Consider the following 20,232-nt stretch of genomic DNA (forward strand, 5'->3'; position numbering starts at 1 on the left):
ATATAGCATCTTCTTTGACTCTTCTCTTTCTCTCACATCTCATCTCCAATCTGTCAGCAAATTTTTTGCTCCTTCCTTCAAAATATACTTAAAAAACTGGCCACGTTTTTCTTCAACCTTGGTCCCAATCACTTTTCTCTCTTTCCTAGACTGCTGCCTTCTAATTGGTTTCCCTTCCTCCACGCATGCTACCTTTCAGTTTATTTTCAGCACAGCAGCCACTGTTAAAAACCCACGTCAGGGCTTCCCTGGTGGCGCAGTGGTTGAGAGTACACCTGCCGATGCAGGGGACACGGGTTCGTTTCCCGGTCCGGGAAGATCCCACGTGCCGCGGAGCGGCTGGGCCCGTGAGCCATGGCCGCTGAGCCTGCGCGTCCGGAGCCTGTGCTCCGCAACGGGAGAGGCCACAACAGTGAGAGGCCCGCGTACCACCAAAATAAATAAATAAAAATAAAATAAAATAAAATAAAAACCCACGTCAGATGATGTCACTCCTCTACGCAAAACTCTGCACTGACTTCCCATCTCCCTTACTGTAAAAACCCAAGTCTTTACAATGGCCCCACGTGATCCCATCTCCCAGCTTCATTTCCTACTGCTCTCTCCCTTGCCCACTCTATTTCAGCCACACTGGCCTTACTGCTGCTTCTCAAACATGTCAGATATGCTCCCTTCTCGGGATCTTTCACTGATTATCCCCTCTTCCTAGAAAGTTCTTCCCCCAAGTATCCACATGCCTCAATCCCCCATCTCTTTGAAGTCTTTGCTCAACTGTTAACTTCTCAGTGAGGCCTTCCTCACCATCACCCACCACCATCTCCCTCTACTGATTCTCCTTCATATACAGCATATAATTTTATTTATTTTCTAGAAGAGCTTTTATTGAGATAATTTACATATCATACAATTCACCCATTTAAAGTGTACAAGTCAATGGTTTTTAGTATATTTAGAGTTGTGGAACCATGACCACAACAATTTTAGAACATTTTTGTCACTGCAAAAAGAAACCCCATACCCGTTAGCAAGTCACTCGCTATTTCTCTCCCAATCACCCCAGCCCTAGGCAACCACCAATCTACTTTTTATCTCTATAGCTTTGTCTGTTCTAGATATTTTATATGAATGGACTCATACAACGTGTTTTTTTGTGACTGGCTTCTTTGCGACTTAGCATGTTTTCAAGTTGCATCTGAGTTGGCATAAAATAATTAAATAGCTTTATGAGATATAATTTATACAACCATAAAAGGTGCCCATTGTAAGTATACAACTGAGTTTTAGTAAATATATACAGTTGTGCAATGATCACCACAATTCAGTTTTATAACACTTCCACAACCTAAAAAGTTCCTTCATACCATTTAGGAGTCAATTCTCATTCCCATTTCAAGCCCCAGGCAAACCAGTGACCTGCTTTCTGTTGCTATAATTTTACCTTTTATAGACATTTCATATAAATAGAATCATATAATATGTAGTCTATGGTAATGTGTAGTCTACTGTATTCTTTCTTTTTTGTTTTGTAGTCTACTGTATTCTTATACCCAGTATATTTTGAGATTCATCCATGTTACTGCATGTATACGTAGTTTGTTCCTTTTTATTGCTGAGTAGTATTCCATTGTATGGATATACTTTTGATGGACATTTAGACTGATCCTAGTTTTGGCTACTATGAGTAATAGAACGTATCTCCTTCTATTAGAATGTAAGCTCCATGAGTCCAGGGATATTTGTGAATTTTGTTCCCTGCTATATTCCCAGTTCCCAGTATACAAGAGGTACTCCATTACTATTTACTGAATGATGAGTAACACAGTAAAGATGTTAATTCTCTCCTAATTAATCTATACACTCCAATGAAAATCCTAACAAGATTTTCCAAGGAACCTGAAAAGCTCTGGAAGAACATATTCTAAAAATTATTTGGAAGAACAAAGAAAAAAACCAAAAACAGAATTATAAAATGTAAAAAGGACTTACCCTATAAGATATTATGAATTACTGGAAAGCTAGGATAACTAAGACAGCTTGGTTTGATGCAAGGATAGACAAATAGATCAAAGGAAGAGAAAACAGAACTTAGACACAGATCTAGATATATAAAGAAAAAATGATGAGAAGGCATGACATTAAAATTGACCGGAGGAAAAGAGAACTAACTATTCAGTAAATGATGCTGGGCATACCCGTATGGCAAGAAGAAAAAAATTATAAGTCTCTAAATCATACCAAACAGAAAAATTAATTCCAGGTATACTACAGACCTAAAGTGAAAGACAAAACTTTAAAATGTGCAGAAGAAAATACAGATCTCAGTGTAAGAAAATTTCTTAAAACAAAAAAAGATAAACCATTTTGAAAATGACATGTTTATTTATTCATCTATGTGCTAGATCTTATGCTTAATGATAAAGGATACAGAGATTAGGGGCTTCCCTGGTGGCACAGTGGTTAAGAATCCGCCTGCCAATGCAGGGGACACAGGTTCGAGCCCTGGTCCAGGAAGATCCCACATGCTGTAGAGCAACTAAACCCGTGCACCACAACTACCGAGCCTGCACTCTAGAGCCCATGCACCACAACTACTGAAGCCCGTGCACCTAGAGCCCGTGCTCAGCAACAAGAGAAGCCAGCGCACTGCAACAAAGAGTAGCCCCCGCTCACCACAATTAGAGAAAGCCCGCGTGCAGCAACAAAGACCCAACACAGCCAAAAATACTAAATAAATAAATAAATTTATTAAAAAAAAAAACGAATACAGATTTAAAAAAAATACAGTGGGAAATCTCTGTACAAGGGAGAGTTGAGAGACAGATGAATGCAACCTTGCCATTATCATTACCACCATGAAACACAGCAGCCAAGATGGCCAAATTTACATATCCTCTGACAATTGGGGTTCCTCATTTGAACCAGAGAAGATCATTTGAATGACTATTTTCCCAATTCTCTGAAGAATGGTAAATTACTAGTACCACTGCAGATGCACAGGAGAGAGGTTAATTCATTATATACAAAGGATTCCATAGGGAATTAGGACTTGATTGTCTCCAGGAACCACGGGTGAGAAAGAAGAATGGATTGATAACTCCTAAGGCATGTGTCTGCACGAGGTGGGCAGAGATCTCGAAGAGAGTGAAGTAAAATTGTGAACACAAGTTTCTAAAAGTAACACTATCCTTTAAATAACATACTATTCAAAGACCCCAATGATCATTCATCAGAATAAGAATCTAAGAAAATAGAAGAAAAACTTATCAGAAGGTCTCTGAATTATTGCATGACTTATACAAGATAGCATCATCAGCATGATAGCAAACATTTTCAATGGCCCTTACATTGTGCTAGGTACTGTTACACTCATTTACACCCCATATGACAAATCTATGAGGTAGATACATGAGAAAACTGAGGTACAGATGAGCAAGTAACTTGTTCAAAGATACAATTTAGCAAGTGATAAATTCAAACTAGGTTTTTAAAAAAATTTTTATTGGAGTATAGTTGCTTTACAATATTGTGTTAGTTTATACTGTACAGCAAAGTAAATCAGCTACACATATACACATATCCCCTCTTTTTTTGGATTTCCTTCTCATTTAGGTCACCACAGAGCATTGAGTAGAGTTCCCTGTGCAATACAGTACGTTCTCATTTCTCCTTCCAGAGTCTGAGCTCTGCTATATGCTATGCTACACACTGTCTGTAGACTAAATGTTTCACACATGTGCCACTATTTTTCAAATATATGCAGATGCTCCTGTGATTAAATAAGACACTGAACCATGTTTTTAATAACTGCTTTTTAACTTATATTTTCTCAACCAACTGATCAATTTAAAAGTACAACTACTACCATGCTGCTTTCCTTTAAAAATTCCCTTAAAAGAGCCAACACAATGGATGATCAATGAAAGACTCCTCTTGGGCTAACATTCCATGCGTCTAGGTGATTACAGATTCATAATGGTGAGCTCTGCTAGTACTTTATTATTAATTTAGCAGCATGCCTAAATATTTTTTTAATGCCTAAGTTTTTAACCTTGCTTACACTGTTAACCAATCCACACTCAAAATGGAGATACACCTTTAGATATGCAGCTCACATTGGCTCTCAATAGACACATGCTAGTTTTCATTGTCCCTCTCCTGATTCATAATTTATTTTGCCTTTGTTTCTTCCTATTCCAAATGTCTAACTTTCTTAAAAAAATAACTCATTGCAAAGGAGATTTCTTTAATCACTCTGCTATTTCAAAAATATAGGATGGTTCCCTCTTATCTATAGGATAAAGTAAAACAGGCTACAAGATACCTTAGAACCTTCAATTCTGGGCCCAACATTATCCTTCCTCTTTTACTACCCTCTTTTCTTCATGGTCACCTGTGCCCCATCCTCAATAGACCCTCTTTCTCCAGAAGACAATATACTGCAATGTCCGTGTGCCTTTCCTACACCATCTGCTCTGCCTTGAATGCCCTTCCACACCATTGCTATCTGGAAGCTCACTTTTCATTCTTCAAGGCCCAGCCAAATTTAATATCCTCTGACCCACCTTGAAGTTCCTTTACCTGTGCTCTTACAGCAGTTTGTACCTAACCTCTATTATGACACTTACTACACTGCATTATAGTTACCTCTAAATAATAACCTGCTGAAGGACAGAGCCAATGCCTCATCTTTCTTAGAGGTTCCACAATCTAGTGCAATACCTCGCACATTCCAGACGATTAATTAGGCAATGATTCGTAACTATCACAAGGATTCTAGTATCTGGGAGAAACTAGTGGGAAACGTGCCTGAGGCTGACAGAAAGGGCTTTATGTTCTTTCAACATACTATGGGAAAGCTTCACTCTGCATTTAAACTATAGCAAAATATTAAAACTAGCCTCTAACTGACCTATAATAAATGCACTTTGTTAAATTAAAATAACATCTAAATTTCTATACTGATTCAATATTTGTACAGTCAATAGACCAAGACTGATTTGACATTTAAAATTTCCAGGGGGGCTTCCCTGGTGGTGCAGTGGTTGAGAGTCTGCCTGCCGATGCAGGAGACACGGGTTCGTGCCCCGGTCCAGGAAGATCCCACATGCCGCGGAGCGGCTGGGCCCGTGAGCCATGGCCGCTGAGCATGCACGTCCGGAGCCTGTGCTCCGCAACGGGAGAGGCCACAACAGTGAGAGGCCCGCGTACAGAAAAAAAAAAAAAAAAAAAAAATTTCCAGGGACTTTCCTGGCAGTCCAGTGGTTAAGACTCCATACTTCCAATGCAGGGGACCCGGGTTCAACTCCTAGTCGGGGAATTAAGATCCCACATCCCACATGGCACAGCCAAAAATTAAAAACAATTTTTTAAATAATAAATTTTCCATTATATGGAAATAATCTTTACTGATTTAGCATGTCACTGTGGCATATATCTTTCTCATGCTTTTAAACTTATGAATTTCGTTTTTTACATTTATATTATATTCTATTCTTACTCTTCAGAAAGGCATAGTAACAGCTTCACTTTAACGCAGTAGCTTGAAAACCTACAGTGGTTTGAAAAATTCTCATAATTTAATTACAAAATATTTTGAAAGCATGCCACCTGCAGATCTGAAGTAATTTTATATTTGGGAAAACAACCCACTGTCAATACTCTGTTCATAAAATTATTATATGGTTTATATATAATGATATACTGATCCAAAAAGCATTTTTAAAGAAATGCTTAATAGGAATAGGAAAAATATGTTACTTATTCCCATCTTCGAATATTCTAATTTCCTACCCTCTCCCAAACCCCGAAGAAAAATCTTGGACTTCACATCACTAATAATACCCAGTCTTTATAAATAGATGTAATTATGATGTCTCTACTTACATTGTAAGTACAATTAGAAAAACAAAATTTGCCTTAAAAGGGTCACGTAATGTAAGAAAATGTCTAGGACATAATGTTAATTTTTAAAAGTTGAATACAGGGACTTCCCTGGTGGCACAGTGGTTAAGAATCCGTCTGCCAACGCAGGGGACATCGGTTCAATCCCTGGTCCAGGAAGATCCCACATGCCGTGGAGCAACTAAGCCCGTGTGCCACAACTACTGAGCCTGCGCTCTAGAGCCCGCGAGCCACGACTACTGAAGCCCGCACACTCTAGGGCCCGTGGCAACTACTGAAGTCCACGCACCTAGAGCCCGTGCTCCGCAACAAGAGAAGCCACTGCAGGAGAAGCCCGTGCACCGCAACGAAGAGTTGCTCCCACTTGCCGTAACTAGAGAAAGCCCACGCGCAGCAACGAAGACCCAACACAGCCAAAAAAATAATAAAAATTAAAAGTTGAACACAAAGGCATATACAGTATAATGGCAAATAAATATAAAGCCATTTATATACATTCATAGAAAATATAGCAAAATGTTAACAATGGCTCTCCCTGGAACGTGAAATTGTAGGGTTTCTTTCCTTTTATATTTTTCTTTATTTTACATGATTACTAGGGACCCATATTACCTTTATAATCATAAAATGTCAAGTTTGCAGTGTTTTAAGTATCACATACCTCTCATGGTTTCATACCAATATAAAAATATTCCGATGTAACTGAATTTTTATGTACGAACTACCAATAGTGGGATTGATGCTGGTTTCCTTTAATAAAATGAACCAGATTTCAGAACTTGCATTTTTAGAGAGTCACTTTAAACGCACCCCTAGAAGAAAAGTTTATGCAAGAGGAAAAGGGAATAAACAAGCCAATATAATATTTACTCATTCTTGCCCTTTCTCTTCCAAAGAGCAAACACATTCACTCAAATTTCCCAACCTCACTTCTTGGCTATAGTAAAAATCCACATAGTAACACAAAAGCACAGGCCTTAAGCGAAAGGTTACTGAGAAACTACCTCACATTAGTGATATATTTTAAGCTGGATAGATGTCCACATTAAAATTAATTATAATTAATGTTTCTCCATGTCTCATCTAAATATGAAAAAGATCTTCTCTAAAAAAAATTCCAACATTAATCCACACACACAAAGGTCTTCTTTTTCAGTAAGCAAACTTAGTAAACTGCACAAAATCAAAATGAACAGATGCAAACATACACGTGAACAAGAATCAGAACCAAACTTCACTGTAAAATTACTTGGTAAGACTACTACCACTGTAATGCATTTTCACAAAAATTTCAATATCCAAATATACTTGGCTATTTTATTTTGGTACAGACTTGCTTATCCTGAGACTAAGTAAAGTCAACAGATGTACATCTCCCTCCCTGCCCCCACCTCCTGCCCACCCTTGAGTAGGGCAGCAGCAGGTTCTCTTGCAAACAGTGTCTTCCACTAAACTAGGATAACTTTCTTTTTATCTTAAGGTAGCCCTTTGGGAAAATCCTCTCCTGAATTAGTGCATAACCTCAGTTACTATCAAATGCCATCTCATCAAGTGAGTGACTAAAGACATTTGCAGATGCCTTCCTAGTTACGTTCTACTTTCCATGATCATGCTCTACTTACTCACCTGTGTCATCAACAACAAAAGAAAAGAGGATAGCAGCAATTAGAAAATGGCAAGGATAAAGTGAACAAGACTTCTGTAATGCGTTGCCAAGGTCTGTTTTAGAAAAATACCAAAGCAAGCCACATCCAAGGTTCCTCATCCAGGAATGAAGGGATCCTTGACTGGGATCTTGGCTTTATTTTAAAATAAATTTCAAAAAAATAAGAAAAATAAAAATAAATTTCAAGGGAAGTGTCCTATTTTCTAGAAATCACACAAGTTAAAGAAAATGATAAATTTGTCCCCATTCCTCCATATTCCCTGATGTGCTACGGGGGGTAGTGGAAATAAAATTTAAACAAATACATAAAAATTCTCAGCTAGGGCTTCCCTGGTGGCGCAGTGGTTGAGAGTCCACCTGCCGATGCAGGGGACACGGGTTCGTGCCCCGGTCCAGGAAGATCCCACATGCCGCAGAGCGGCTAGGCCCGTGAGCCATGGCCACTGAGCCTGCGCGTCCAGAGCCTGTGCTCCGCAATGGGAGAGGCCACAACAGTGAGAGGCCCGCATACCGAAAAAAAAAAAAAAAAAAAAGATTAAAAAATTCTCAGCTGTATTTAAGAATAAAATAATTAATTTTAGCAACCCAAGTCAGTTGTACAACTAAAGAGGTAAATCTATGAAATATGAATACATTTGTATCTGTTTCATATAAATACAGAGTAAAAAATAAACAACAGGACACCAGTTTATGAATAAAACTTTAAAAAAAACCCAAACCATATATACAGTATATCTATACTTGTACACTAGTATATCCATACTTGAAGAACTATTAAAAAGAACAAAGGTAACTTGAAGTATTATGGTAATCTTACAGAAAATGCTATTTAAGTGATTAAAAAAAAATCCTACAGACTAATCCAAAACTATAAATAATCAGGTACATTCGTTACGTTGGCCTAATTCTCAAAATGGAAGTTATAGGAATATTCTCTCCTTTTTTAAAAATTTATTTATTTTTGGCCGTGTTGGGTCTTCGTTGCTGCGCGTGGGCTTTCTCTAGTTGGGGCGAGCAGGGGCTACTATTTGTTGCGGTGTGTTCTCATTGGGGTGGCTTCTCGTGTTGTGGAGCATGGGCTCTAGGCACGTGGGCTTCAGCAGTTGTGGCACGTGGGCTCAGTAGTTGTGGCTCACGGGCTCTAGAGTGCAGACTCAGTAGTTGTGGTGCACGGGCTTAGTTGTTCTGCGGCATGTGGGATCTTCCCGGACCAGGGCTCGAACCCGTGTCCCCTGCATTGGCAGGAGGATTCTTAACCACTGCACCACCAGGGAAGCCCCTAGGAATAGTCTTCATATAAAAAAGTATCAACTATAGAGCAAGATGTTTAAGTCAAAGACCAGAAAGGGAGTCTATTAAACTAGGGTAGATGTTAGAAAACCCTACTAACAGCCTGCCTTTATTTCTCAATCATATGCTTCTCAGCATGTTCTAAGAACATTATCGCCAGGAAAAGAATGTTGAGCTCATGTATCTAATTTTATTTCTACCCAAAATAAGTCATCCTTCTTCATCTAGGGAAAAAAAATATGGGCAATTACTAGGAACTACTAAATCTTTACTGATAAAGTTTAAATAACTGGGAGCTTCTCTCTCATGAAGGTAGAATGAACAATATGGAAATGTCTGACTCTTCATGATACCAGCTGTGCTCCTGATCCATTCTGCCTGTGGTTTCTGAGTGTGTGTTGCCCTATTTTTAATTTCATGCACAAAATGGAAGTTTATTCATTTCTACTGTCAATATCTTCCTTAAATTTACCTCCATCTAAGAATAATTACCATACATAGTGAAAAATAAGATCCAAGGTACAATTTCTAAGCTTAAGAAGCTCACAATATAAGCTATAAGATATTGGAATCTATATACATACACATTAAAATAGTACATAAGGTAACGTACTGAACGTGCCATATAAGTGTACACACACTTCTCTGGGAGTTCCAACACAGGAAAGACAGGTATAGACTGAAGGGACAGAGAAGAGAAAGTTTAGAAAAGTGGTCAGTTTGAGCTGGACTTTAAGGCATGGGTAGAATTCACATAAGCAAGGGGGTAAGGAACATTCTAGATTGCAACAACAAAAGGTATAAGGGTGGGAATAAAAAAGAGCATGTGTATGGCACACAGTTCAGAGGCAGGCAATCAAAAAATAAGTAGTACAAGAGGATGGCCTATAATTTTTTTTCCAATTCCAATATATCCATGAGGATGACATCCTCCCATTATTAACAGTGGCAGTGGGCAGCAGCAAAGATTTTCACATCTGAGAGTCATAACTAAAATTGGTTTAGGAAGAAAGTCAGGAGGAGGATGGAGTAAGCACTTACAACTGACGTCAAAATTTCAGATGTTAGGTGATAGGGGTGGCAGTAGTGAGAAAGAAAAACACTGACAGAAACAGAAAAGTTCAAAACTTGAAGCCAATTTTTTTCAACAAGATGAGACTCATTTTAGATATACTGGCTTTGAAATGATAAACCTCAAAATGCCTAACTGGAGATGTCAGACTGGCACTCAAGAGAACTGAGGGCTTGACAAATATTTGTGAGTTATCAGTATACGGATGACAGAGGGTATGGAAAAGGGAGGAAAGAGGGGGTCGGAGTGTGTCCGTCTGTCCCTGGCAAAGGCAACAGAAGCAAAGGGTCAAAGAGGTGGGGCTATGAATATCTAGGAGAATGCAACCCAAGAAATCAGTAACCAATGTAGGAAGGACCAATGGATTTGGCCTTAAGATTATTCTTGGTTCTGGGGAGATAAATTAAGCACAATGGTATGGGTGAACAGGAAACTAAGTAGGGCTACTGAAAAGCTAGGAAGGGGGAAAAGGGCCACACAAAGAAACAACAATAGAGAAAAACAGGCTGGTAGCTAAAGTGACAGCAACAACAACAAAAAGGTATTTTCAAATTGGTTAGTCCTATATAGCCATGTGAAGATAGAAGTCAGAGAAGAAAGAGCATGATGATGGAGAGTAACGGAGATGACAGTAAGATATAGAATACTACTATTAATTAGAACATATACTGAACGCTTACCTTGTGCCAATCACTCTGAGGCACTTTACCTGCATTATATCATTTTATTCTAACAGCAAACTGTTTGGTATTTTTATTATCTCATGTTACAGAGGAGAAAACTAATATGTAGAGTGGTTGAATTCCTTCCTTAGGATCTCAAACCTTGGAAGAGCCAGAACCAGGAACTGAATTAAGTTTGTCTGATACCAAGTCGTTTCCTATAAACTTCTATGCAAAACTGAAAAGCATACATATGAGAGGGTGAATTCCTAAATATGTGTTGACTACCTGAAGAAAATTTTTAATAAAACTGTACATATGCAGTTTAAGGTAGGAAAGAATGTGGGTCTACCTTCTCCCTGTAACAACAAAAAGCTCAAACCATAAACATCTGAGATAGAATATCCTTTTACAGTTTCCCCTCCTTGGATCATTTTGGGCCTAATTTCTCCATGGAACTTCACAAACTAGCAGTGTACATCATATGAGTTAAGTGATCATCTCACGACATAAAATAGGAAGTTAATTGCTGGTTTGCTCTTTAAGAAAAAAGTCTTGAACTGTAAGTTTTCAAGATGGTAATTCATGGGAATACATACAGGAAACAAACATGTAGAAATTAATTATGTAGCAGATTTTCTAATTTAACTGAATTAGGAAGACTATATAAATGCTAAAAAAAACTAATCTTTTGGCACTTTGGTCACATCTAAAGAGGCTTTGAAAGTTTGGTTTCTGTGCTTGAGATATGAGCTCATATAATCACTATCTGTGACTTTATAAATATGGAGAAAAGCAAGAATACTCAGAAAAGCCAAGTTTGGATTAGGCAGAAAGACATTTATTGATGGTCAATATTCCCTTACTTCTCCCTTGATGTCTTCATTCTGGCATTATTCATTAGCACCTACATTAGAAAGTGGTGTCAGAAGCAGTGAAGTTCTTTGATTCTGATAGTTATTAATAAGCTCTAGTAAACTGCCTTTTGCCAGAGAAATTAGAAAATAAGCATTAGGAGTTCAAGTTAGTTACAGATCTTAATTATTCATGTTATTCCTACTCTGTGCCTCATTACCAATGGCTAAATCAGAGTTAACTCAATAGGTAATACAATATACTTGTTACCATCTTCAGGTAAGTTGTCTTGCTCCAGAAAATTGAAAATAATCACTAAAATGAAAAGTTTTAATTACTTGTAGTTGTCAATTATCATGTTATTCTTAATCTAGTATCTCATTACCATGGACAATACAACACCTGTATTGGGGTGGAATAAGTAATGAATCTACTAATGCAAAGCTTTAATCCTGTGTTTTTTTTTTCAATGAACTTGCACGCTCAACCATTAGAACTTGGCCTATACTAACCACGCCCCAAGATATCTTTTATTTACAGCACCTTATGCAAAACAATTCAACAATTTAGACTTCCTCTGCCAAGCACACATTTTGGATTTGGCAAAGCTTAAGAATTAACATATACCTTACCATCACCACTAAGTAAAAGAAGGACAAGCATATAACAAAGCAATTTTGACTGATAACAAAACTTCTATAAATATAAGAAATCAAATATTCGAGGGTAGCCGATTTAGCCTGAAAAGAACAATGTAAATTTTAGTGTTCTCCCAAAGTGGCTATTTAAAATTCCCATCCTCAAAAGATGCAATAGTGAAAAACCATAGATAGATGTACACAAATAAAAAAATACTGTCTACTGCAAAAACCTTTGTACTTTGAAACATTATCTAGCTAAATTTAGAAGCTGTCCAATATTATATCAGTAACTATTTCTACCACTTCAGATTGAGAAAACTTTTGAGATTTTATATTCCATTCTTAAGCTATTTTCAGCAATAACTGCTTAAAGTCTATGACTCTTTTGCATTTCTTAAGAAGTTCAAAAATTGCACAAAAATAATGTAATTGAGGTAACCATTCCATATCTCACTACCACAAAGAGAAATATATTAGTGATCATCTCTTAACTTTGTATCACCTTTAAGAAAATCCCAGAAAAATAAGTACAATAATGGAATCAACTTCTAATAAGACGTCTCTCTCTCTGGCTTCTTCCTCAGCCCCTCAGTAAATCATTCTCCCCACCCTAGCATGGTCCACTTGTCAGACAATCTCTGGTGAATGTGCTACATTAAAACAAAATAATGGATCTAACAATTTTAGAGCTTTTGCCCATTTCAAACTATCAGGACAAGGAAATCCAACATACAAGTAACATGTTAAGAAATGCCCATCCATGAGCTCTTACTGGCAACTGCTACCAGTGCTTTGATATCCAACCTCCTGTATGTGCTGGTGTGGCATTTAAGAAACGGTGCTCCAATAACATGATCACATGCATTGCTTACTGCTCTAAATGCAACACTGCCCAATTTTCTGTATTTTTAATGTTTGAAATACCTTGTTTGCGTCACTTCCCAATCAGAAACTGAAGTTTTATTGTCTTTTCTATTTGTAAAATGAAGCTACTTAGCACTTAGTGAAAATGAATTAAATCTCTTTATGCCAAAGTTTAAGATATCCTGGCTACTAAGCAACTTATAAAATACTACTGTAAATTGTTCCATATCATTTCCCACCCTATCAGTATTATGAGAGACAGTCCTTTAAAATACTAGGTCTCCTAGTTAACAAAATCTCACACCCATGGAAAAGCAATCTGCGTTTTCATGATGATGATGATGATCTCACTCATTCAGTTTTATTGACATAATAATATTTATATCATAAGTCATTCAAACTTACCTTTAAGGATATAATATGCAAATAAATATCATCTTAAAATACCTTTAAAGCTAGAAATTTACACTGAAAAATACTGCTTGATCATTGTAGTGTAATCTTTGCAGGCCAGAATTAGGAGAAAAATAATCATTTTGCAGAAGATAAAGATTTATATCACATAAATAATAGGCATTCCCTTGACCTACTCATCAATACCACAACCATCACATAGTAAACGACCCCATACATTTAAAATGAATCCTCCTAAATCAGATATGGAATACTGAATTTTACAGTTCACATACCTGAACTTCACTTGTTCTCTGTTTAATAGTATCTTCTTTCTCCTTAAGGTCCTGTTCCACATTATTCTTTTCCCTAGAAGACCAGCAAACAATGCAAGAATATTTGAGAACATCAGCTACAGCTGGTATGGTTATCCATCCTCCTAATACTGAATCGTTTTTTAAATACATAGTGAAACATTCAATTTTTAAATGAAGGGCAGATTTTTCTACCCTCTTTTAATTATTTATGGAATAGAAATCAATATAAGCTCTGTTTGTAAAAAAAAAATCGCTTTCTCACTAAAATGTGGTGAAGAGAGAATAGATTAAAAAAGGAAGGGGAGAAAAATAATCAATGAAACACTCAGGTTTCACTGATCTCACTGTTGCTATGGAAATGCTGCCCAATGAAAATTGCTGGTGAAAAAAAGGAGGAGTTGCATCAGCTCTGAAGCTTAACCCTTAAGTATCACTGTCAAATAAAATGAAAATGGCTAATAGAAACAGTCAACAAAATTAGGGAAAAGGACATTTACTGAAGTGTTAATTTCCTCTTAAATCTCACTTGTGTGCACCAATTTTAGAATGAAACAACAGAGAAAATAGAAAAAGATTGTCAAAACACAGGCCATTTGCTCTATTAAATACCACATCTGCTCAAAAGCTATTTTAGGATCACCCATAAATACCAATTGATCAAATATATAAGACAATGTACACTAAGTAAAAAAAGAATCACATTAGCATTTATCTCTTTCTACTCTTCAGGTCAAACATGTTAGGATCCACTTTTAGTTTGAAACACCATTATCTAAAGTCTTACATGCTTCCATCAGAGCTGGATTCCTAAAGTGAATCTTAAGCAACCTTAGATTCATAGTTACAAAACAGAGCTATTTTTTTTTGACATAACAAATTTAAATGCCCGTTTGTACTGAAATCTACACACCCCACCCCCACTCCTTTCACTTTCTTTTTCTACAAAATGAGAGGAAAAAGCCATAGATTTCTGCAGCAATACATTTTGGGGGTGGGGGAAAGGTAAAAGAAGGCAATAAGAAGGGAGGATGCCATTCAATAAGTCCTCCAGATTAGTACTGCAGAGTTTCTTCTTAGAGCTTCATGGCTATATTTCAGTTTCATCCCAGACATAACCCAAACAGAGGATCAGCCTCCATTAAGCTGAGGCATAAAGTAAAGTGAGAAAATTACACCAAAGGAGATACTTAAGGGAACACTACATGCTACATTTATATTTCTCACCTTTTTTGAGGTGAGATTTTAAATGTAGACAAAAATCAACTGTTTTGGATATGCAGGTGCAATGCTCTTAAGATTTATATGGGAGGAAAAAAAGCACAGTAATAAAGCTATTTGTATACTGTTACTTTTAAATACTTGAGATGGCCAAGGAGCTCACTAACCGTTTGTCAGATGGGTCAAAATGTGGGTCAAGATGTCAGTGGAGATTTTAAACATTCTCTTACCATGTGAATCATTGTTGCAGCCCGTTACTCCCATAATACCTCAATCTACTTATTAAGCAAAGTTCATTCCCCACTTCCAATCCTTATAAAATTAGATAAAATTGAAAACTAGAAAAACACAGGAAGAAACATCTAAATATACTCCACAAATTCTGCAAGTGAAATCTTAGAAATTTTTTCTTTCCTCCTTAAGTGAGAAGAGTGTTTTCAGTCCTGCCGCAGCATGTCAAAGATTAGTCACATGAAACACTAGCCTCCTCCCTTCATCCCAAATCCTCAGGCATTCCACACTAGGTCAGTATCAGCTCAGCTCCTCCTTTCTGACAGTAGATAATGACAAAAACAGAAGACGCAACATGGTATCATAGACCAAAACTGCACACACTAATGTGCATGTTTGTATTCAATCCTTTCTTGCTCCCCTGTTAACTGCTGTCACTGTGCCTGGTCAGAAGATAAAGTGTGCATGCAGGAAAACAGGGCTGCAAGAAGGCAGTGAGCTGACTTAACACAGCCAAGACACAAGAATGGGAGAGCAAAAGAAGGAAGCTCACTTAGTGAAAAAAGAAAACAGATTACAAAGGACTCTCAGCTCTAACCAGCAAACAGTCTATGTTTGGCTAAAATGGAGGAAGCTTAGAAAGTACAAACTTCTCTTCATAATTTTGGGTGTGGCAGGGGTGCGGAGTGGTGGTGATGTCAAACATCCTGAAGACCATTCTCAACTAAATAAAATATGGGAATCTTTAGGGATTAATTTCTCTTAGTCTGAGATCAACTGAACTTAACTTTCAATCCACTTTTATCTAGTAAAATTCTGGTCTCATAAGTCCTTTTTTTTTTACCAAAACCAAGTAGTATAACATAAGTACTGAACAGAAAACTTTAAAAATAATAAAATGACCAGTTATATTACTTTCGATAAAAAACGTTATTAATGAAAATCTGTCCTATAAACCAGACTGAAAATCAAATAATTTTCTCATTAATTTAGATTATAATTTCAGAGATACGAAATTGTTATACTGTGGTATTCCACAGACACTTAACCTCTATAGCTATCCTTCTCATTTCAGGCAAGTAAACATATCTAAACACACATTTAGGTACACTAACCATGGTTGACCATGTTCTTTACATTCTCCTCTCTTTCAAACAACAAGTATATTTTTCTAAAGGTGATGGATACATTAGTCAATACAAGAATATCCAAGCATTCTGTTTAACATTAGTAATTTAAAATTTTAATTCTTTTCAAGATTCTGTGCCACAATAAAAAGACATCTAGATTAAGTTTCCTGAGGAGCCCACCAGTATATGTGGATAAGACAGACATATACTTCAAAACAGGTGTGTGAGCATTTTGCCGCTTATCTTGGAAATCAGGAAAAGCTATTGCCTTCACCTTAGTAACTTCTAAAAAAGGGAAATGATCCTATACACCCTCCATTTTAGACTATCTCTCTGGCCCTATTCACTCCCAAGATAATAGTACATCCTGAGGAATCCACAAATACCAAAGCTATAAAGAAAGGCCAGAGAAGGAGCTCCCTGGTGTTCCAAAAGTTGACTGCTATGATTCCATGGAACCTAGAATCTGAACCAGGAAGAAATGCAAAGCCCAAGCTAAGCTTTCAGAAGCCTAAAGTTGATAACTGCATAAACTTGCTATGAAGTAGGCAAAAGCCACTCGCAAGACTGGAGACCAGAATTCTAATCTAGCTCTACCATGAAATGGTTTTTCTGACTCTGATTATTATTTTTCACTCTGCAGATGCTGATATCTCTACCATCTTAAGATTTGTAAGGTGAAATGTACAAGATATCAAGTAATTAAGAAAAAAGCAGGCTTTGAGCCTATGTTATGGTTTTGTTTTACTCATAATATTAACACTACTTAGAATTTTAAATAATATTGATGGAGTAATTTTTAAATTTGTTAAAAGGAATTATGGGGTACAAAACAGTTTATAAAACATTGATCTTGTCTTAATAATCAAAATAATTGCTGTCTACTTTTAGAAACTTATTATATGATTTTCAAAGCATAAGACTTGGAGTAAAATATAGTCCGGAATTCAAATACTGGTTTCATCACAGGTCATCTTTGTTAAATCACTGTAGCAACAGCTATTTGTTCTGGTTGACCCTCCCTTCTCCTAGTACTCAGCAATCTTTCTTTTAGGAGACTGCTCCTCTCTCCCTATTATCTTTCTACCCATATAGTTCAAGTAGAAAATGCCATCTTTTTACAGACTCAAACTCTCTGAGTAGTAACTGGCCAGGGATTAGCTCCTGACCAAAGCTTAACCAGTCACAGCTTCCCACCTCATAATCACAGGAATTACCTCAAGATTGGGCCCATGATCAAAGCCAAGGTGGTTAAAATCTTTATCTAGGATGCCTTAATTTGGAATTAATGGAAAACCACTATTACCACTACCATATCTACTACTACTACTACTAACAATAACAATTATTGAAACTAGAACTTAGTAACTATTTACTATATGATAGGTGTTATGTGATAAGTACTTTACATGGATTATTTCATTCATTCTTAAGAAAAATCATTCCTGTGAAATGATGAAGATGGGCAAATGTAGGTCAAGATGTTGTTGGCATTTGCTGTCTCTGTCTAAAGAATAATAAAATTTTCATACAAAGAAGCAGAGGTGAAAGGCAGGAGACAAAGAAATTTGGAAGGGCTTAAGCCCTGGCTATCACCGTCTGTGATAGTTAATTTTATGTACTAATTTGGCTAGGCCATGGTACCATGGTACCCAAATATTTGGTCAAACACCAGTCTGGATGTTGCTATAGAGGTATTTTTTTAGATAAAATTAACATTTAAATCAGCAGACTTTGAGTAAAGTAGATACCCTCCATATGTGGTGGGTCTTACCCAATAGTTTAAGGCCTTAAGAGAAAAAAACTGAGGCTTCCCCAAGGAAGAGGCCATTCTATTTCCAAACTGTCTTCAGACTTGAGCTACAACATGAACTTTTACCTGAGTCTCCAGCTTATCATCCTGTTCTAGAGATTTTAGACTTGCCAGCTCCACAACTGTGTGAGCTAATTCCTTAAAATAAATTGAAGGTAATATCTACTTTACATATCATACACAAAGATTGTTGTGAGGAGTAAAAACGAGAATACACAACGGTACCCAATATATCCTTATGCAACTTTAAAACCTACATATTGATTTAACAAACAAATACTGAATTCTACTACATACCTGTCACTGTGCTGTACTTTAGTGATACAAAAAAACAATGAGACAGACACTTTCCATTAAGTGTACGTGAGGGGTTGGGCAGGAGAACATAAAAAGATAACTGCAATGCAGGGTACTGGGTGCTACAACAGGTAAGTACAAGGTGCTGTGGGAACACAGAAGATGGGTACCTGGCTCTGGAGAGGGTCTGAAAAGGCTTCCTTGGTATCAGTGAAGGCAGGATTATGGAATTGCAAAAATAAGCTGTGCAGACAGTAAGTGGTATATTTATCATATGGTATTTGAAAAGAAATTATTCCAGCCTGGGAATGCTTTGTGACACAAAACCTTGAAGACTCAGTTAAGATGAGACTTCAGTTAAGCCTTGAAGCAAAGAATCAATGTTGGGTAGAAAAATGGCATTTCAAATGCAAGGGAGAGCTTATGCAAGAAATCAAAAAGGATGTCAGTACAATGGCAGACTAAGAGGTAAACCAAGAAGAAAACTTCCCAAATTTGATGAAATACACACATCCACAACCCAAGAAGCTCAATGAACGCCAAGCAGGAAAATCCAAAGAAACTCACACTGAGACAATTATAATCAAATTGTTGAAAGACAAAGACAGAATTTTGAAAGCAATAAGAAAGGAAAGACTTTTCATGTACATGGGATCAAAAATAAGGTTATCATTGGATTTCTCAGCAGAAACCTTGAAGGCCGGAAGGCAGTGGGATGACATATTTAAAATGCTGAAATAAAAAAGAAACTGTCAACTGAAAATACTCTATCTGGAAAAACTGTCCTTCAAAAAATGAGGGAAAAATTAAGATATTCCCAGATAAACAAAAGCTGAGGATTTCATTACCATTAGACTTGTGCTATAACAGATGCTAAAGGGAGTCCTTCAGATTGAAATGAAAGGAGGCTACTAGACAGTAACTTGAAGCCATACGAAGGTATAAAGGTCTCCAGTAAAGGTAGATACATGGACAAAACCAAAAACTAGTACTATTGTAATTTTGCTTTACAGCTACCCTTTATATTTTCTGTAAGATTTAAAAGACAGGGCTTCCCTGGTGGCGCAATGGTTGAGAGTCCGCCTGCCGATGCAGGAGACACGGGTTTGTGCCCCGGTCCGGGAAGATCCCACATACCGCGGAGCGGCTGGGCCCGTGAGCCATGGCTGCTGAGCCCGCGCGTCCGGAGCCTGTGCTCCGCAACGGGAGAGGCCACAACAGTGAGAGGCCCGCGTACCACAAAAAAAAAAAAAAAAAAAAAAAAAGATTTAAAAGACAAATGCATAAAAAATAATTATAAAGCTATGTTAGTGGATAGATGATGTATAAAGATGTAATTTATGACATCAACAACATAAGGTGGAAGGGACAGAATTTACAGAAGTAGGATTTTGCATACCATCGAAGTTGAGTTGATATCAAGTCCAATTAAATCATTCAGTTTCGGATGATAAAATTCTGGAGATGAACAGTGGTGACAGCTGTGTAACAACGTAAATACACCTATGCCACTGATCTGTATGCTTAAAAATGGCTAAAATGGTCAACTTTATGCTATGTATATTTTACCACAGTGAAAAAATTTATAAAAAAGAAAGCACAGAGGTGAGAAAATTCTAGACAGCAGACTAATTTATCTAAGATGGAGGGTTCATGTGTGGTAAATAAAGCTGGAATGGTAGATCAGGGTAAGATTATAAAAGAACTTCAGTACTGGGTAAAGACACACAGACTTTTAATTCACTGGCAATGGGAGTCCCTAAAGATTTCTGAGCTGTGCTTTTTTGAACTCTGAATGGCATTATTTAACAACATAGCTCTTCTTTCTCTGCTGGCTCTGCTCTGTGGGGGAAGAGAGGAAGCAGAGGCTCTTATTACTGAG

At 37.1% G+C, this 20,232-nt stretch overlaps 1 protein-coding gene across 2 annotated transcripts in view; it reads right to left on the bottom strand.

Moving 5' to 3' along the window:
• Nucleotides 1-20,232, bottom strand: part of EPS15 (epidermal growth factor receptor pathway substrate 15) — a 159,825-nt gene that overhangs the window by 54,438 nt on the left and 85,155 nt on the right. For both annotated transcript variants that reach the window (XM_060021824.1, XM_060021833.1), the window contains exon 13: nucleotides 13,641-13,713. In XM_060021824.1, the coding sequence (XP_059877807.1) occupies nucleotides 13,641-13,713 (73 nt within the window). The remainder of the gene's footprint in view (nucleotides 1-13,640; nucleotides 13,714-20,232) is intronic.

This window comes from Delphinus delphis, chromosome 1 (assembly GCF_949987515.2).
Source record: "Delphinus delphis chromosome 1, mDelDel1.2, whole genome shotgun sequence".
NCBI classification, from domain to species: Eukaryota; Metazoa; Chordata; class Mammalia; order Artiodactyla; family Delphinidae; genus Delphinus; species Delphinus delphis.